We start from the raw sequence: 20913 nt of genomic DNA, 5'->3' as shown, positions 1-20913 counted from the left end.
AAAAAAAAAAAAATTCTGTTCACAACAGTTATCTTCTTTTTTTTTTAGAAGGTCTATGCTTTATGCAATACACTGTTGTGGCCCCCATTTGAACAGTGTCATGACTATGTGAGTCCTCTTCCTTTCATGGCCAGTTGCACCAATGACCTCTGCATGTAAGTAAGCTTTTTTCCCCCCTGGTAACTCAAAAGCTAGTAGAAAAAATATTTTCATTCTATCTGGAAAACATTTTCCCAAGCTTAGGAGAGGTAATACTTGCCTTTTTAACATTGTCTCTAATAGCTTTTGTACTGAAATAAAATGGGCCAGATTCTCTTCTCATTTATCCTGCTTTTATATTTACAAACCATCACAGAGTTCACTGGAGAGAGTCCCACTTTCTTTGGCGTCAAGTGAGGAAAGAATTAGCTTCGGTTACTTTCAGTTGGTTTTAAATTACTTAATTTACCTGTCTGAGACTGGTATGCATTTTGGTGCTAAAAATATCCAATCATTAGCATATTCTGTTCTTGTGATGCAGGATTGCTACATGGCAAACAAGTAAAAACTTCTAGAAATTGTAAGTGACTCTTACAAAGTAAGAAGATGAATAGTTAACTTATCTATAGTGCTTAAAGATTAGGCTGTTTTCTGGCCATCCAGTAAGCAGTTTTGTGTGGACTGCTTCTGACTGTAGTTTAAAAGTGCCCTCATCCCACTGCTTTTCCTGTGGCAAGTTGGAGTATTCAGGCACTGTGTCTAGTAGTTGTGAGTGTGGGATGTTCATGACATTTTAAGAATAGGTTAGACAAATATTTTAAAGCAAGATCTTCTTGGGGAAGGTAGGGGAGAGGGGAAGAGAGTGGTATGGCACTTATTGTTAGCTGAACTACCCTTCCCCATCTAGTCTCACTTGGTCTTCCCAAGCTACCACCTAACCCAGTCTGCCATGGCTGGATGGAATGTTATTATAAAGGTAAGGTGAATGCTCTCTGGGATTGGGGTGAGACCTTTGGTGCCACTTTTTTTCTCCTGGTGCTTGTCTTTCTGTTTTAGGCCAATTGACATTAAATGCATGCACCCCAAAATCATTCTTCAGGCCCTTCCATAACTTAAGTAGAGTCTCATGCCCCAGTGGCACCAGTTGTGGCCTGCTAATGCTTATTGTGACCTCCAGCATCCCCCAATAGTCACGCCCATACCTCTCAGGTGTTACTCAAACTCCATTGGTGGAGGCTTCCAGCCCAGATGATATGTTCTACCTACTCAGGTCCTTAGCCCCTATTTCAGCCTCCAGACCTCCCCTGGGCTTCAGCCCCACTGGCCAGATTTCAGCCCTCTTGTCTTTGGCTGTAACCCTTGGCCTTAGCTCACTATCTCTAGCCTCTGCTTCTTGGATTTAGCCTCCTTTGCACCCCTGCTCCGTTCAGGGTTCAAGAGGCAGAATGCCCCAGGCACTGTACTGTGTGGCCTCCACTATGCCTTTTATAGCCAATCCCAAACCTCCAGTAAAATTCAGCAAACTTCTGACCACCAAGAGAGACAAGTCCAAAATGTACCCTGCTGGGAGAACAGAATGCAGTCCTTCCTGTAGAGCTTGTAGCCGTCAATATACGCTGCCCAATTGTGTGTTGTCCCACCAGTGTCAACCCTACAAGGTCAAAGTCCTCGTCTATCAGGAGAGCCAGTTCCTCCTGTCTGTTGCCCATGCTTCTGGTGTTCCCGTAAAGCCACCTGAGTTCCCCTCTGGTTGCCTCAGGTTTTCTGTCACTATGCAATTATAGTGGGCATTGGTGCTCATCTTATATGGTGCTTTCTTTCATCTTAGTATTTTTTTTCTTGAGAATTTCTTTTAACTTAAAAAAAAAAAAAAAAAAAAAAAACCAGTTCTCTCAATGTCTTATGCTACTATAAACCTGTTACCTTTTAAAAGAGTTGTTCCTAATTTATATGGCCATGGGATTAGATCAAAATGAAGACTAAGGCATGTTGATCAGCAGCCTCCAAAGCAAGGTAGAATACTTATCTGCCTAAGAATTTTAGGTCATTTAACCAACCCAGTAGTTCAAAATGTTATTTGTATAAAACCAAAGAGAATATGTTAATTGCCGAAACAATACAGGGGTTAGAAAATCGGTAAAGCTTTGGTTACGCATTTGTAAGACTGTAGGGAGAAACTAATGTCATAGTAATTTTTATTTTGTATAAGGTCAGCATCTGATAATGGAACCTGGTGTCGAGCATTAACTGAATATGCCAGGGCCTGTGCCCATGCAGGAAAACCCCTTCACAGGTGGCGGACACACTTTCAGCAATGTGGTATGCAGACTTTTATGTACTTTAGGGATACTGCTGGATAGGCATATTTTGATTATGTGCAGCATAGCCATTGGTTGCACTTCAGTGTCTGATTTAATATCCATATTTAGTCTTTACTTAAGAATCCTTCATTATTAATGGTTTGATATAAATGTAAGGTGTTAATAAAATGTGTGGCAAATGTTAAATTCTTTTTAAAATCACTTTAGAATATCTTAAACACTAGCCCATATGGAAATATTGTAGGTCTTTCTCAAGAAATTCTTTGGCTAAGTCCGCTGTTTCAAATATTGATCAAAAGTCCTTTGATTCCTAAACTATAAACAATTGTGGAAAAAAGCATCAACATATTCATTAATACTTGGACAATTTATTAGGGCAAATCTCAAACTTATTTAGCAAAAAGGAAGCTATCTGAAAGCAACATGAATGATATTTTCTTGCACTGAGGTGGTAGCATAATGCCTTTCCATTTCTCAGCCTGTTTCATTTTTCAGTTATTACCTGTGATGAACAGTTCACCTACAATGAATGCATCAACTGTTGTCCGGTTTCATGCCAGCAAAAAACACAATGTATTGATAGTGAGCTTCCCTGTGTCGATGGATGTTACTGTCCAGATGGTAATACAGCTTTGTTTCTCAAATATTTTTATTCTATTGCTAAATTTGACCTCAGAAATATGTGGGACATGAGAGGATCTAATGGAGCCAGGAGACATTATAAGGCAGTTTGAGGTTTTAGGTATTCCCTTGCATAGGAAACCAATTGTGCCCACTGTGGACAGCAGCCTCCTTTCCCTTTCAGGTAGAGATGTCCCTTCCCTTCCCTTCCCTCTTCATGCAGTCAGTAGGAGAGCTGAACCCTTAGTGTCACAATACAGGTGCAGGACATCGCACCCAGGCCACCTCTGACCTGCCACTTCCAGACAGTAGAGTTCTGTCTCTCCAACTAGACTGGCTGCTCCATGTTCAAGAGTGGTTGTTGTTGGAGTGGGAATGGTGCATGGTGGGATGCCTGAAGGACTGCATAGCTACCTTATCACAGGACTCTGGCCAGACACAAACATGCTCCGTGGTATCCTGGGAGAAAGTGATAGTGAATTTCTCTCTCACACTTTGACAGCATTTGACCTAGAATAATGAACACACACATCTGTAGATGTTGATTTAGGCACTGGACAAAGTGTTTTCTCTCACGCGAAATATGTTGTGTCTCCAACGGGCTGTAGTGGCTGCTACTTATCCCCATAGTGGAGGCTGTCTTTAGATATGGAAAGACATCACAGCATTAGTTAGGCTCATTTCAAATTATTAAGCCCTTTCTTGTAACCAAGAGATTAGAAACTTTTAAAATGAAAACTAAGACTTTGATAACATTACATGATTGAGAGCCAGAGTCCTCAATGTATGCTTTGCATGTCTGTGTGTCAGCTCTGTATACATGCTGAAAGGCAACATTTTATCTTTATTCTCCATTTACTACTGCCATTTACAGGATATGCGATTCTGCCTACCCTTCTAGATTGGAAGGGTAAATAGACAGAATAGGGTGGTGTTGCTCCATAAATCTTAAAGGTAGTATTCTAGCTAATATCTTACAGGTTTGTAAATGTAATCAGTTTTGGTATTTGTTTAGCTTCCAGTAGGCTACTTACGTTTTTCAGTCCTTGGCTCAGTACTGGAATAATATTAAATTGAGTGTACGTTAAAATTGTAAAATAAATAGCAAACAATACATTGAAGTATGTGGTTGGGCATCAAGAGTATAAAAAATGGGCATTTAACGCCACCAAAATCTATCAAACATTGAAATGAAGTAGCATAACTTTCAAAGCTGTAAATGCCCTGGAACTGACAATGACTTCAGTGACAATTTGGGGATCAAGTCATTAAGTTAAATATTAATTTTGTTCTGACAAATGAAAAAAATCCTTTGAAATAGTCTAAAGCTTAATTATTTCACAGGTGCAGAAGTTTTACTATTAGACATACTAGTTAACCAAAGAATGCTCTTTCAGCTGTACTTGGAGATTATTTACAATTCCTTTTCATGTTGGATTATTTTTCTAGGTCTAATTTATGAGAATGGACTGTGTGTCAACCCAACAGAATGTCCTTGTGACTACCATGGAAGTTTCTATAAAATGGGCTCTGTGGTGCATGAAGAGTGTAATAACTGGTTAGTCCCTTCACTTTTCTTACAACATACCTGATTTAGTTAGTTGATCTTTCTTATGCTATAGTTTTTAAAATCATAATCAGTTGTCTATAATGTATTTCCTTCTCACTATATTTGCTTGAATCCAAGGCAAGTTCCCCTCCCCCAGACAAAATAGCAGGGAAAAAAGTCTCATCTTAGATTTAAGTACCAACCTGGAGTAGGCAGTGGGTCAGCTCCAGATTTGGCCCTGGGCTTCTGGGGCCAGAACTGAGCTGTTGCCTGCCCCCATCTGGAGTGGCTTGTTTGGGTTGTGGGGAGAGGTTGCAGGATGGTGGGGAAACCTGCCCCCCCCCCCATCCAGCTGCTTCTTTTCCCCCTTTACCTTCTGATTTGGCACTAGGAGCTGATGCTACCTCTCCCTGTCTGGCTTGGGCTAAGGTCAGACCAGGGATGCTGTTGCTTCTGGCTGTCCCAGAGCCGGAGCAGTCTGCCACTGCTTTTCCTGCAGCAATTGGGAGGGGAGGTGGGAGGAATTTAAAATGATCTTCTATTGATTAGATTTGCAACATTGAAAATTATAACATACTTATCATTTTCCATGCATAGAATCTAAATATTGTAGGCATTGTCCTAAGTTTGAAGCTGTCTTGGATTTGGGTAAATATGGTATTTTGAGACCATGAGTTTATTCTTAGATTATGTAAATATATTAAAACAATATAAAGATGAGTGACAGTATTTTCCTCCATATCATAGATTTGGGAAGTGACTTACTGCATCATTCTACATTGAAAAAAGGATACTCCTGACTGCTGTAATTAAAATGCTGTGTTGATTTAGGCATTCCATAACTGCATATACTGCTTTCCGCACTTAAAAAAATGCAGAAGAAATGGATGCTGATAGATCAGGTGTGGGCAAAATACGGCCCGCGGGCCAGATGCAGCCCGTGAGGCCATTCTATCCTACCCGTAGAGCCCCTAAAAATGTAGAAAATTAACATTCTCTGCCCTTGGTTCCTGTCAAAAATGAAAGGAGCCAAGGGCAGTGGGACCCAGGGAAAGCCTGGCAGGCTCCAACAACAGTGGGCCCACCTGGCCCTACCCCCCAGCTGGGGCTTCTGCCCTGGAAGCATGTAGTGCTGGAACCCCAGGTAAGCTGGGGCGGGGGAGGAAGAAAGGTGGTGGGGAGATCCTGGGCATGGAAGGAGCGTGGCGAGGGGAAGCGGTCCCTTCCTTGTCCCATGCCTGGTGCCTTGTGCTGCAGCTGCCCGCAGTCTGTGTGGGGATACCTGTGCCTGCTCCAGACAGGCAAGTGCAGGCTGCGAGTGGCTGCAGTGTGGGGTACTGGCCATGGGGCGGGGGAGGGGCCACTTTTCCTCCCGCACTCAGCTTTTTCCTGGGTTCCTTCCCTGCATGGAGAAAAGCAGCCCCTCCCCCACCCTGTGGCTGGAGCTCCCTGCTGCAGGCACTCACAGTCCATGTGGGGCTGTCCAGAGCAGGCACAGGCAGCCCCAGGTGGGCTGCGAGTGGCTGCAGTGTGGGGCATCAGGTATGGGGTAGACGAGGGGCTGCTTTTCCCCCCCCCCACACTCAGCACCACCTTGTAACTCGTCCCCACTACTAAGCTGGCAGTGGAGCCCAGTTACAAGCTGGTGCTGAGTGTGGGGAAAAAGGGCCCCTTGCTCACCGTGTGGCCAGTGCCCCATGCTGCAGCCACTTGCAGCCCACCTGGGACTGCCTGTACCTGCTCCAGACAGCCCCACATGGGCTGCAAGTGCCTGCAGCGGGGAGCGCTGGCCATGGGGTGGGCAAGGGGCCGCTTTTCCCTGCATTCAGCACCAGCTTCTTCCCTGCCAGCAAGCAGGGGGTCAGGGCTGTGCTCTGCCCTCCGCCTGTGCTGGGGGGGGCACTGGGTGTGAGTGGGCAGGAAGCCAGTGGGAGCTTGGGGCTCACACCGGTGCCCCAGGGTCAATGCTGACAGGGCCCAGAGCAGGGTGCAGAGGTGTGGGGTCCCAGTTGGCAGGGGATTTATGGAGCTGGGCCAGCTGCCCCCTCTCCTGCTGGTGCAGCCCAGCCTGTGCCCTGCTTTGGGCCCCACCGGTGCTGGCCCTGGGATGTTGGTCACAAGACACTGTGACATTGGTCCCAAGATGGTGACCAGGGGGTGGGGCACCTGTCAAGGGACGGGGCTATCCATGCAGCCCTCGACAGCCTGACAAAACTGGGTAAGCAGCCCTCTGCCCGAAATAATTGCCCGCCCCTGTGATAGATACAGCAAGCACCCTGTTATCAACAGTTTCTGAGCTACAATACAGTGGCATAATGAGGACAGAGTAACCAAAGCAGCTACTCTGGGCACCAAATGTGGGGTCAGGGCCCAGAGGGCAGATAGAAAGAAGCAGCTGCTCCCTTATCCATGCGATCACAACCTTCATCGTGTGGAGTGGTGGCAGCTGAAAGATAGGGCCCTGTGTGTGGCAGCTGTCCTGGGCATCTGGCCATGTCATTACATGTCTGCTACGTTTCCCAATCTACAATGACTATTTTAAATAATATTACATAGCCAACAAGTGCTAGGTAATTCTCATTGCTGTTTCAGTTGTTCAGAGGAGCCTAACAATATAAATATTTAGAGTTAGTGTGAGCTCCTTAATTATCTTTTTAGTGAGTCTGAATCGAGAATCATAGAAAATGAGACTTCTTTCTTCCTTAAAACTCGATCCTATTTTGATATTTTTAGTAGAATTGTGCTATATTGCTTTTAGTAAGGAGAGGTGATCAAGAATTGACCTCAGCTTTTCCCTTGGATTCAAACTAAGTCCAGTACAAAATGCCAAGTGCTGGGGAATGAGGAAGGAAGAATAACTGTTTGCTGTTATGTTTGTATCTCTTTATGTTCACAACTTCTCAGTATACAATGAAGAGCAAGTGCCATTGTGCTGTGAGGTATTTTATGAGATTCCCAACCTAATATTGAGCCGCCTAGAAGCTCAAATGAAATTTGAATAATAAATGTCCATATTTTAAAGTGGTTAAATCAAAATTCAATTTATGTGACTTTTTGGGGCTCAGTCATCTTTAGTTTTTACTAGTAAACTACCAAAGACAAAAAAGCAAGACTAGTTCTAGATTTTGTGGAAGTTTTATGCACAGTTACAGATGGGATTTCATCCAGTCATGTCTCCACTTTTAACCACCTCCCACCACTGCCCACAATTTCTGGATACGGTCACTGCCTGCCTGTTGCTGCAACATTACATTTCTCTCTGTTGTTTTTGAGAGACTTTCACAAGTCTCTGGTGATTTCTCCATGGAGCAGAAAACAAGGGAGTGGAGGTAAGGAACAACATTCTACACTTTTTCTAAAATAATATATTTTTTAAAAAAAAGTCAACTTTTGATTATTTGTTTTTAATTTCAGTACTTGCATTGGAGGAAAGTGGATTTGTACAAATCTTACCTGTCCAGGTATGTCTAAAGGAACTGGTGTTATATTGTAAGCCTTAGTTTTTAAATCTGTTAATGATTAATTACAAGCAAATGCTGCCCTTAATGAGAAATCTTATTAAAATATGTTTATACAGTATTCATATGTATACACTTTTACATACAAACACAGAAGAATAGATAGTAAAGTAATCTTCGTAGCAGTTGCATTTCTCATTTTGTTCCATATGGCCTTACAGACCACTATGATATTTGTTACAGATGGCACTATCAGTTGTACCTACAGATAAACTATTTTTTTTTTCTCTGCATCCCCTCTGGGCTTGAAGTTTGCATGTAGGATGCTTGCCATGGATTTAGGAATATCTGAAGTCCCAGGCTGAAGAGTCTGGGAAGGAAGATACTTGCTGGTGGTAACACCATACAGACCTGAACAACTGAGCTCTGCTCAGTGGATGAAATTTGGAACTGGTTTGACTAATTTAGCCTGAGACACAAAATTTAGAAAGAAAAAAAGTGGGAAGTTCCCTTCAACATTATTGGCACTAGGGGAGGGTGTCAGAGCTTGTTCTGGGCTCTCTGAGTGCTGGTCTGGTATTGCAGTACCTCCAGGCCTGGTGTCTGTTTCCTCCTGGTGAACCAGCTGCATGTTTTCTTTTTTTTAAGAACCATATGCACACACACAAGCGCACACTCAAACACACACATACCTAAATGTTCCTATCAGTATGTGGCCAATATGGGCCATGTATTTTAGTCACACTTAGTGTTGGCAGCATTTAATCGGCTTCATACTTGGTTTTCATTATTGAGCACATGCTGCTTTTATCAGCAGTTTAATAATAGACAATGTATTTAATGAGGTTTCCTTATATTGGAAGGTAAAATGATTGATTTTTTTTCTCCCCTCCCCCCATGCTGACTGGGGGTGGGGAAGACCTTGTCTTAGTATTTGAATAAATATGGTAATAATTCCCATTGCCTAATTGCCCTCATACCTAGAAGTTTCCTTTTAATATACCTAAAATGTCACTTGTTTCAGTTTAAGACTGTTTCTTCCTGCCCCCTGTGGATGCAGGGAGTATCTGTCATCATCTTTATAAGTCTTTCATGTATATAAAGAGTGCTATAACATTCCTTCTCAGTATTCCCTTCTCTGTATTAAATCCCAGTTCTTCCAAAATTTTCTCATGCCATGCTTTCTAGAGCTCTAATATTTGTTCTGTTCTGTCTTTCTTTAAATATGGTGTCTAAAACTGGACACAGTTCTCTAGGTGAGGTCTTACCAGTATAGATTCAGGTGTAAGAATTACTTCCCATAATTTCCATGTGACAGATGTTAACACATCCCAGGATGCCGTTGTTTTGTTTTGCAACAAGAGCTTACTGTTGACTCATAATTACCTTGTGGCTCTCTCTAATCCCCAGTAATAGGGGGTGTTTCCCTTTTTCTCATATGGCAGCCCTTCAGGTATAACTCATCCATGACAATATTCCAATCATGAACTATCCTACCAAGTCTCAGTGATTCCAATTAGATCATAATTTTTTATTTGTACTAGCAATGCCATTTCTTCCTGCTTATGCTTCATAACTCTTGCATTAATATATAAAAATCTTAGATAACTAGGGGATGGTCCTGGTAATTTGCATCGTACAACCTTGTTAAGACTCTCCATATTGCCTCCTCTTTCTTAGCCTTCATCCAGGTCACCGTGTACTTTATTTACCTGTGAACTTTTGTCTCCATCCCGTGTTGAACCTAGCTTAAGGTCTTCTCATTAGGTTAGGAAGTTTATATCCAAAGCAGGCCTTCCCTTTAAATGTCATTCTGGCACTTCCAACTTTTGAGACATAGCAACTTCTATCATTTTATTTTATCTTAGGCTTAGTGTGTATGTATGCGATCTTAAAAAAAACAAACCAACATGGGTAAGCAACAACAAAACTGTACAACCCTTTATGGTCTAAATCCTGAGAGCTGAGTCTGACAATATTGCCTGTAGGTCACTGATTGCTAATCTCCTGAGATAAATGGTTTTTAGTGGATTGCAAGCCAATTTTGAAGCTTAGTGGTCATATTTGTATAGAAATCTTTTGAGTCAGGCTACTGCACTCTATATTGCTAATATTTGATTACAGAGTGTGAATGCATTGACAAGTAAAGTAAAGTTATTGATCTCTATGACAATAATAAAAGCTTTTGAGTATTTACAACAAACATTTCTGTGGCATATTCAACGACTTATTTTCTTTTATATCCCAGCTGAATGCTCTGTCTCAGGAGACATTCACTTCATGACATTTGATGGGCGCAAGTACACTTTTCAAGCTTCCTGCCAGTATATTCTGGCAAAAAGCCTGACGTCTGGCAAGTTTACTGTGTCTTTGCAAAATGCTCCTTGTGGACAGGTAAGGTTTTACACCTTTTATTACCTGTATTAATTGAAGAAAAAAGACATGTTCAGGAAAACAAGAAAACCCCAAAATCCAACTACAGTGTAACACATAGAAAATTATAGCAATAATAGTTTTCTATAAGGCTTTGGTATATCTTATGGGAGTAAAGGGGGGTTGTAGAGAAATTTCCACATTTCTATTTCCTTTAAGAGAGTGGGACTGAGGCTTGGGAGTATGTTTTGAGGCTGTTGACTTCATTTGGGAAATACTTTAATGGTCTTTAGATTCAGCCCTGGGTGATGCTTAATAGTCTCTTTTGTATTTGTGGAGATGGCCTTAGTGTATAGCAAGCAATACAGTATAGCAGCAACTTAACATTTGCAGCTGGGCAGGTAATTCTCATTTGGTGTGTTTTTAGCAATTTGAAATATTTTTTGCTTTTACTGATGGAAAGAATTTTAGATATGTTTTTTAGAATGCTTCCTTTGGGCTTTGCTGCAGGTGTAGTGGTGATAGTGAGCTCTTCCAACAACTGAATTAAAAAAGCATATTTTGTATACATATACACACATGTATTTATATAGAGTTGATACATGGGGTTACTGTCAGTCAGTGGTCACCCACAAAAGATACTGAGAAGAGTGTCTGTTCTATTTGTGTGGAGTCATTCATGTGTGATGAATAAAGTTGGACGCACTTTTTATTATATATAATCATATACTAGTAATCTAACCCTGACAAATATAGACAACTGCCTAGATTTTTACTTTATATTGTGATATTGTTAGACTTTCCAATCCAGACAAAATTGGGTCACTTCTGCACTGATCCTCAAATAACTCTTTAAATTCTTTAGGAAGTGAGATTGGTGATTTAGGGTCAAACTGCATTTTTGAATGCATGCTTTTCTCATTGACTTCAGTAGGGGCTGCTTATGTACGCCCCAGGAAAGAATTTGGCCTGTTTTAGTGCTTCAGTACTATGCTAGAGTCACACTGCTAAAGGATCAGTGCTTCAGATGAGATTAGAAAAAGAAGAAATGCTGAGTTGGTGGCTACATATTCTAAAAACAATATGTAAAACTTGGTTTCCTGGTCAGATTCCAAGTGAGCCAGTTATAGTCTGGGCTCATTTTGATTTCACTTAAATTAGGGACAACTGTACAAGTGTCCTGAAGATTACATAAACTTCACTGATCTTATGGTTATTTGTATTCTTGTAGTGCCCAAACCATGCAAGACAATGTCCAAAGATATAGTCCTCTCCCTGAAGAGATTACAGTCCATTGTAATTACTCGTATACATTGAGGGAGATCAAATTCAGACTTTCTGTTCTAGTCTCTACTTCTGCTGTTCCCTCCAGTGATGATCTTCTCATTCACCCTCTGATCTTGACTTATAGTTTCATATTTAGTAGGGTTGGAAGGGACCTGAGCAGATCATCAAGTCTGACCCCCTGCCATGGCAGGAAAGAGTACTGGGGTCTTGTCTAGCCTTGTCTTAAAGACCCCCAGGGTAGGAGCTTTTTAGCAGTTATTTCATCGTGGGGGAGACTGCAAGTGAATACTGCTTACACATGTTTGTAAAGCAATTTAGGATGTTATGGGATGACATATGAGTAGACAAATGTAAAATCATGAGGCTTACTCTTAAAAAAAGTTTTGTATCCTAGTGATGTCTTCCCTTGTCAGATCAGTGCTGAAAGCTATTATTCTACATAAAGTATTTTTTCTGTGTACAAGGAGGTGGAGGAAGAGTAGTCATTAAACCCTGTGTGTGTGTTAGGGATTTATGTTAGAAGTTTGGGAGTGCTTCTCTCCACTTCAATGATTAGGTTTGGTGGGGAAGTAGGAAGAACACAGACCAGATAGAGTGGAGACCAGTTTTTTAATAAGTTTTTTAAATGTTCATACCTGCCAGAAAACCAATGCCTAAGTCCCTTTCTGTGCTTACATACATTTGAAAAATAGTGAAACAAAAGGGCCAGGCCTAACTGCCCAGTCAAGATCAATAAAGGTGGAAATGCTACAGTTTGCAGATAAATGGGAAGGCGCTGGGAATTTACATTCTGGGAGCAGGAGGATTGTTACAGCTTTAAATGAAGACCGATTGCAACTGACTGTTACCTCCTAGAGTTTAGAGAGGTTATAGTATACCTGCCACTTTGTATTTTGTGGGTGTGCACTTTTGTCTCATGCTAAACCTTGATTGGAACCTGCTTCAATTCTGTGGTGAGCTGGGGATCCCAAACCACTGCTAGTTCAGTACTGTTATTTAGTACAGGTACTCCTCACATAATGTTGTCCCAGTTAATGTTGTTTTGTTATTATGTTGTTGATCTCTTAGAGAACATACTCATTTAAAGTCATGTAGTGTTCATTTAAAGTCATGTAGTGTTCAGTTATAATGTTGTTTGGCTGCCGCCTGCTAGTATGTAACTACTGTGATGTAATTGGATTCTCTTAACATCATTTTGCTTGAAGTTGCATTTTTCAAGAACATAACCACAATATTAAGCAAGGAGCAACGTTCCCCCTAAGGTGCATGCGTGTGCAGCTGCGCACAACTAAAAGTGTGGGCACGCACAGCTTCTTCAAGGCCGCTCACTGGGAGAGAAGCTGAAGGTCAACTCCTATGCAAGGTGGGGGCGGGAACCTGGTGCAGGCTCTGCCGGCTCCGGGCAAGTGCTCCGCTCCCCTGCGTCAGGCCTGGGGAGTGGAGCACTTCCCCAGAGCCGGTGGAGCCCATAGAGGCCCCTTGCCTCAGCCTCCATCCCTGCCTTGCCTCACCTCGGGCAGGCTGCTGCCTGCCCTAAATGAGGCTCCGCTGGCTCCGGGACACTGCTCCGCTTCCCCGCATGACCTTGGGGAGTGAGGAGGCATGTCGTGTCAGGGCCGGGGAGTGGAGCAGTGTCCTGGAGCCAGCAGATCCTCACTGGGGTAGGCAGCAGTTCCTCCTCAAGGTGAAGCAAGGCAGGGATGGAGGCTGGGGCGGGCTCTGCCAGCTCCAGGAAAGTGCTCCACTCCCCAGCCCTGATGCAGGGGAGCAGAGCACTTCTCTGGAGCTGGCAGAGCCCATGACAGCCCCCGGCTCCAGCCCCTAGCCCCTGGCCTCCAGCCTCAGCTCCAGCCTCTGACCCTGGTCCTTGGCCCCAGCCTCTGGCCCCCAGCCTCTTGGCTCCAGCCCTCAGCTCCAGCTTCCAGCCCCAGCCTCTGGCCCCCATCCCTCAGCCCCCTTTGGTAAGTGTCCCACACCAGACTGAGGCGGTACGCTCACGGACCACTACTCCTTAGAGGGAACATTGGTAAGGAGTAACAGTACAAGGCTCAGTTTTTATTTCAAACATAGTTAAATGGAAATATAACAAAAATGGGAACATAAACATATATGCACAAGAGTATATAAATCTTCTTCTACAGGATACTGTTCTTTCCAAACAGTGTACAAAGTGTATTACCTTGCAGTGGTCAGTTCCCCTTGTGGACAAGAACTTGATTCAGTTGCTTTTATGGTGCTTTTACCATGCAGCTGGTTGATCTAGCTTTGTTGACCGTCCTTAGGCTGCAGAGCCATTTTAACAGTTCTTAAATCTTTTTTTTTCTTGACCTCTGGATCAGGGGCTTGTTTAAAGTATTGCTGTGTCCTAGTGATTTCTGGATGTCATAAACAGGCTTTTGGGGCAGGAAGGTATACGGCCACTCTAGTGTTTGTGGCGGTCCAGTACCAGGATCGTCCACTCTTACTTCATTGACTCCGGTACCAGGTGCAGGGTAGTTGGATCGGAAGATATGGCTCTGGGTCCAAGATGGGTATAAGTCTTACCTCAAGCATGAAGGAATGGAGAGTTCTAAGGTAGTGGAAAACCAGGGCTAGTATGATGTAAATCAAGAGTAACTCCAGTGAAGTCAAGGGAGTTACACCCGTGTAAAGTTAGTGAAAGGACAAGCAACTCAGTCAGTATAACAACAGTGGGGTTGCTGGGCTTCAATTAATTTGTTGGGTATTTTCAGCTGGCAGATAAAACTGCTTTACAGCCCCCTAGGGAACATTCACTTTCAATTTCTCTTATTATAAAAAAAAAAAAAAAAATCTAAATTGGAATCTAAAAGATTTCTGTTGCAGAAACTCGCATTTCTCAGTGGCTTGAGCTTTTTGTGCACTTTTTATTAAAATGCTTTTACTTTTTTTTTTGTTTTAACTTAGTCCCATTACAGTCGACCAGACTAAAAAATGAAGAAAGAAAATACCTGAAGAGATTCTAGCTCTTTGAATCACAAAGTCTTTGATCACACTAGTCATCTAGCACCTTAGAGCTGGTGACATAAACAGTCATCAGGCAACAAGTGGTTTCAGAATGATGTGAAATTTTGTTTAAGCACTTTTTGGAAAGCAAATCAGACAAATGATCAGCACAGCTTAACCTTATCTGAGTTTCAAGTGACAACATGACTGGCTTTGTAGTTTCCATGATGAAAAGGATTCTGAATATAGGAATTTTTGTTAAGTGTCTACTGACAGAGATGCCCGTTTATGTGAAAATGTCTGCTGATAGTTGGCTGAGGCAATGCTATGAAAGATGCAATTCACCGGAACAGAGAATTGTCAGATAGTCTTTCTTCTTTAGAGTCAATTGCTGTGGATAACAAGCGTGCTGAGAATAGTGGTATATAATTAATGTATACAGCAGAGACTTGGGTCAGAATCCTGTTTCATTGTATGTGCTTTATTCAGTTTACCTAGCCATGAAAGTGCTATTTTGGCACTTACATGCAGCTGGCAATTTGTCATGTGCACTGTATATGTGCAAGCATCCGATGCCTGTGAAGAGTAGGCTGTATTCTGGCCAGGCAGGTAAATGAATATGCATACATATACCTGGGTATGTGTAAGTCCCAAAATTGTAGTTGGGCCAAACTCTGTGACTGGTAAGAAGAAGGACCCTTCCATGCTTCAGCTCAGCAGCCTAGTAATTAGAGCACCTACCTAGAAGCATGCAGCCGAGGTTATAGGCTCCTCTTAACCAGATGGGGCTTGAATCTACATCTTTCCAAACTCCCAGAACACTGCTTTAACCTCCTCACTGTCCTGTACCTGTTTTATCCAATGACTGTTAAATGCAAGGTGCAGTGTCTCAGCTTCAAGTGGAAGGCTGGAGAGGATGCTCAGTAATGCCTGATGTGTGGCTTGTTGTTTCATGTGCGGGTACAGCCCAGCTCTGATTCACTACATGGTACTTGGGAATTTGTCAGTGGCATGGCAGTATTAATTGCCTCTGCTCCCCACCACCAAATTTCTTGACCTGTGGGAAGCCCTGCGGGTCAGATGTCATGGATCCGCAGGCTGCATCAGTTCTGTGGATCAGAAGTTGAGCACCCCTGCCCTGAGCAGTAGGCTATTGCAAGTTCTCCCCCTCCCTGTTTATGCTGGATTAGAATTTCAAGACTTATGCTCAGGTGTGTATGCACAGATCCATGTACCTTCCCAGCCAGAAAGCAACCAGCTCTGCAAGTATAGTAGCTGTATGGATGCTTACACATTGACATATTCTTAAGTAAGTGCCAAAAATGGCTGTTAAACAGCTGGAAAAGTGCCATATGGGTGCATACAGTGAAACAGAATACTGCCTGTAAGCTTTTACCTGTTTGCTCTATGAGGAAACAAGTGGCCTTTATTTGAAAATGTATGGCTGAATGTTTAGCTAGTCTCTGAAAACATACATGCAGATTTTGTGGCACAGTCACTTTCATGTGCAAAATCTTGAAGTAAAGTGTACAAATACTGAAGTGTGTGTGGAAAGCAAGCATTTCTATCTACAGGCACCCAAAATACTTTTGAAGGGTCATGAAAATGGAATAAAGATTTGATTATTCCCATACACTACAGTTTTCACCTAAATAATAAATATGAATAATTGTGCATATATGCAGGCTAGATAAGTGTGTATAATATTTTGTTCACATCCATCTATATTTCACCAAATCACAAAATTACATTTCACAGTATAAAAATAAATGTGTACATTTTTATTAATTTAATTTATATTATAAATAAATAATCGTACATAATCTTGTTAACATTCTCACTCTGGGCATGGTTTGCACCAAAGGCTAGTAAAAATAGTAACTTCAGCATTAGTTTAAAAGTACTGTGTTTACTCAAAACCAATATGAGGTTTTTTTCCTCCTCAATTTAACATGGGAGGGAAGCCCCTTGTGTTGTATTTGAGTATGAGACAGTGGGGGGACAGGCAGTTGCTGTCGCTCTGGCTCCTGTCTCAGGGCTGTAGCTGCAGCTGCTTCCTGCTCTTTTGGTGCATCTTCTCCCCTGCCTGTCCTCACTGCAGCCTCAGGCCTGCCTCCCTCCTCTGCCTCTTCCTGTGCTTGCTCTCTGCCTGTCCCTTCACATCCAGGTTCCTCCATAGGCCTGGGGGCTCCAGGCGTGCCTTGCTTCATCCCCCAGTGGTCTGAGGAGTGGTGTGCTGCAGCTCCCCTTTATTATATTCTATACCCACATATGCACCTGACCTTGCTGTCTTGTCAGTTTCTTCAGGTGAACAGTTTTGTCCCATGTCCAGAAACCTTCCCTGCTTTGGAATGAAAATATCAGTCCAGTTTTCCTATTTCAGAGCTCTAACCACAGGGCCACATGGTTACAGTTTCTGTTTTCTATAGTAAACTCTTAATAATAAGTAGCCCCACTTCTGCTTTCCTATTTCAATGAGGTTACAGTGGTCTTGTATTGACTTCTCTACTGCTAGCTACAGATTCAAATATTTTTGGAATTTATATGGCTTGAATTATTTGTCTAGTAACTATGAATTCCACGTGAACTATTCTAACACCTGGTTTGTGGCTAGCAGAAGCTATTATCCTGTTTTTGAAGTTTAAATCAACTTTGCAAATAATTGCTTCCATTTCAGTGGTAACTGGAAAAGCTTTCTCTTTTGAACTGTTTGTTAGGCAGTGTTTCTGATACCACTACCCGCTTAGATTAGAGGTAGTCAAATTTAAAACATACTGCAATTTTCTAACAACTTTTCAGTATCTGCTCATGTTTTGTTGAGTAACTTTACTAGGAGCCAGCTTCTTTTTACCTTGGTTTTCTTTTCCTTTTCATTTCTTAAACATTCCTGCTGAGCATCATTGAGAATTTAAATCCATATTGAAACAAAAGTAAAGTAGACAGTGTTACTGGTCAAGCTTCTACTGTATATGTTACAAGTTTCAGATCATTTTCTATAGTTCTGGATCTGGAACTTGTTTCTCTCTCAGTTCATTTCAGCTGCTGCTGATACAGATAAGGCTATATATAGATCAGGGCTTGGCAATAGTTTTGGGCAGAGTACCAAAAACACTTGCCACCTTGACTTGTAAGATACTGGTGTGCTAGGGTCAGACAGTGAGGGAGCTCAAGGTGCCCAATCCTTATTGTATCAGCAGAGCTCCAGCCCCTTTCCCAGGGCCTGAGTGCCAAGCAAAATGCCTTCATGTGTCATGCTCTGGCATGCGTGCCAGGGGTTGTCTACCCCTGTTTATAGACCATTGGAAATTACTTGGACCTTGTTCTGTAGGGGTCTGTTTGTTAGTATAACTTGCTTCCTTGTCACAATTGTTTTCAATAATCTTGATTTTTTATACCAGAGTAAGATTTTTTTTTTATGCTGTTACCTAAAAGAGGGTCTTTTTTATTGTTTGTAGTCCTAGATAGAATATGTACTTATATTTTGTAGTTATGTTGAGTTTATATGCTCTACATATTATTTACCTGGCCAAAGATGTCTTGAGTACAACCATTTCTGTGGTTTATGGTTTGTACCATAATTGTAATTTATAGTCTTTCCTTCATGCTTATCAAATTTACGTCTGTACTGAAATTTGGTTTATTCATGATTTGCTAGAAATTTAACTCCTAAATTACTATATTTGCACACAGTTCCAAACTCTTTCTCTATGGTCAGCTGTAGGATATGTGTAGTGTGTTGGGTTTTTTTTAAGGAGCATATGAAGTAGGAGCAGAGGAGTGAAGGAGAATCCATATCAAAGAGTGAAGGAGAACTTTGCTAAACAATTAGCAAGGATTAACACCTAAAAACCACAGACTAAGGAAAGGAAATAATCAATACAATCAACTGTCCCAAGACAGAGACAATCAGTTGTACAAGCACCCATGTCATGAGTTTTGCCTGTCAGCAGCTAGAGGTGCAGGGCCCCAGAAGCCAGAACCCCTGCACTGATCTCCTCGACAGCTGGCAGGCTTTGTGGCCACAGCAGGGGCCACCATTCCTGCAGCTTTCACCTTGCTGTGCCTTAACACATACAGTGTCACCTATGTCACGAGTTTTGCTTGTCTGCAGCATGAGGTGCAGTTTCCCCCAAACCCCTGCGCCAATCTTCTTGAAACTTGGCGGGCTTTTGGCCTCATCAGGGGCTACCACCCCTGATGTTTTCACCCTCCTGTGGTGTAACACATACATGTGACATGAGTTTTGCTTTCAAGAATTTGGGGTGCAGTTCCCCCGAACCCCTGCACCAATCTTCTTGAAACTTGGCAGGCTCTATGCTCTCAGCAGAGGCTACTATCCCTGTGAGTTTCATCCAAATCAGATGAAAAACAACGAAGTTATAGATATTTCATTGATTTCCCCATTATACCCTATGGCCAGATCTCCGAAGCTTTTCTAAAGCGGTTCGGAAGCTCCAAACCACTTCGGAAAGCCTAAAGAAGCCAGCACTTCGATCTGGATGTGCTGCTTCAGATGTCGAAGTGTCCAAAGCTTCTCCAGATCCGAAGCATGGTCTGAAGCCTTGCACAGCCCTAATTGATAACGCCTTGATACTACCATTTCCTATATAGAAAGGGAATGGGCAAACTCTGTTCTGCACACTTCAAAAATCCCATGCAGTATACCAGAATAAAAATTAAAGTGATAAAAATTAAAGTGTTCTGCATCAGCAAGGAGTGTGTCCCAAAGTACTTCCATCCTCCAACAGGAAGTATACTGTGGGAGTGGATGGATGAACAATTATACCATTTTAAAGAGGGAGAGAGTTACCGCTTGTGTGTGTCAGATCTGTTGTAATTATTTTCTTTGTCTAATCCTGCCCACAGAAATTAAACTAAACCATGTTAATTTAGCCCTGTTTCATTCAGGGAAGTTAATCCATTTTACTGTAGGGTACAAGTGGACAGGTGGAATAGTTATAGTAGATTTTATTGAACCATGGTTAATGTCCATTTCCTTTAAAACAGTAGAATTATGTGTCTGTCCACATCCTTTGACTCTCATGTACAAAATGTGTTACTTAGGCCCTTTCTACACATAGGTGTTGTACAGTTAACTGGTTAATAGTGTAATTACCTGGCGAGCAGCTACATGTGCAAAGTAGCTATCACAAGAAAAAGCTCCAACCAGCTATAAAGTTAGACTTCAAAAATGTGTACTAGCTTTATAGTTGGTTGCTATTGAGTTTTAACTGGCAGATGGAGCTGGGTCTCCCCTTTGGCTGAGAGCCCTGTCAATTAATGGGGCTCCCAGCTACAGGGGTGTACCATGTTCAGCTTCAAACCCCTGAGTACTATGGATCATGGCAGTGATCCTTGGGGCTGGAGGACCAATTGTGTGAATCATGCATTAGATCCCATCGTGCCTTTGCCTGTACATGTAGAGGGGGGGCCTCATGTACATTAGAATGTCATTAAAATATACTGTGAAAACAGGGGTAAGATAAAGAAGTCATAGCGGTCATTTGTTCCATCATCCTGCCAATCCAGAATTGACCCCTAGAGTACGTTTCTAGTTCTTTGTCTGTTTATAAAGTGCTGATTAATTAATTTCATTCTTCTGAGAAGAAGCCTGATGTTTATTTGACATTATTAGTCATTTTCTAGTCATTCTCCCAGTTGCTGTTTCTTTTTTTCTAACGGAAGGCTGAACACATTCATTCATATACTTTCAAAAGAAGAGGTAGATAACTATTGACTAGTGTTAATCATTGGTGTGGATAGTTGCTAGCTTATTTAGCATAGGTGTGTCTGTAACTGTGATACGTTAGATAAATTTAGTGTTCAATAGATTTGAACCCATGCTAGTGTCCACCTGTTCGGTGAGGTGTCTAGTTGTAGTTCATTTTACTGTAATATAAAACGCATAGAAATATTAAGTAGCTCAAAACTTGTTTCAGGTACCAGCTGGTTTCAGTGGTTGCTTTAGGGTTTGTCTTACACTGTCTGGTTTCTGTTTCTTTGCGTGTATTTCTTTCTTGAACTTTATAAATGTGGGCCAGGCATATTTTTGCATGTCTAATTTGGATCTTGGGAATGTTCCCCATTGAAACGGCTATTGGAAACTAGCCATAGATACAAACTGCATAAGCACAAATCTTCATTTGACCAGCTTTAGACCTGAATACATACATTCTGAAGTCCAAAGCAAAGATTAAGATTCAGGAAAACTTTTCTGACAGAGAACTCCTAAACAGCTTTTGAAAATCTGATAACTATGTGGAGGAGCTCCAGGCCACAGTCCAGAGACTGCGTGCCATCAGGGACTGCGAGCAGGAGATAGACTCCTACTGCCAGGCCCTCTCTCCCGGGAGCCGCAGGG

The 20913-nt window shown here is 42.1% G+C and overlaps 1 protein-coding gene across 1 annotated transcript in view; it reads left to right on the top strand.

The window, feature by feature from the left end:
• Positions 1-20913, top strand: part of OTOG (otogelin) — a 198821-nt gene that overhangs the window by 42286 nt on the left and 135622 nt on the right. The window contains exons 9-14 of the mRNA XM_019551013.1: positions 49-155; positions 2189-2298; positions 2796-2921; positions 4371-4479; positions 7885-7931; positions 10177-10322. Coding sequence (XP_019406558.1) covers positions 49-155; positions 2189-2298; positions 2796-2921; positions 4371-4479; positions 7885-7931; positions 10177-10322 — 645 coding nt within the window. The remainder of the gene's footprint in view (positions 1-48; positions 156-2188; positions 2299-2795; positions 2922-4370; positions 4480-7884; positions 7932-10176; positions 10323-20913) is intronic.

This window comes from Crocodylus porosus, unplaced genomic scaffold (assembly GCF_001723895.1).
Source record: "Crocodylus porosus isolate Cpor-Errol unplaced genomic scaffold, CroPor_comp1, whole genome shotgun sequence".
Classification (NCBI taxonomy): Eukaryota; Metazoa; Chordata; order Crocodylia; family Crocodylidae; genus Crocodylus; species Crocodylus porosus.
This window is presented reverse-complemented; position numbering and strand designations above follow the sequence as displayed.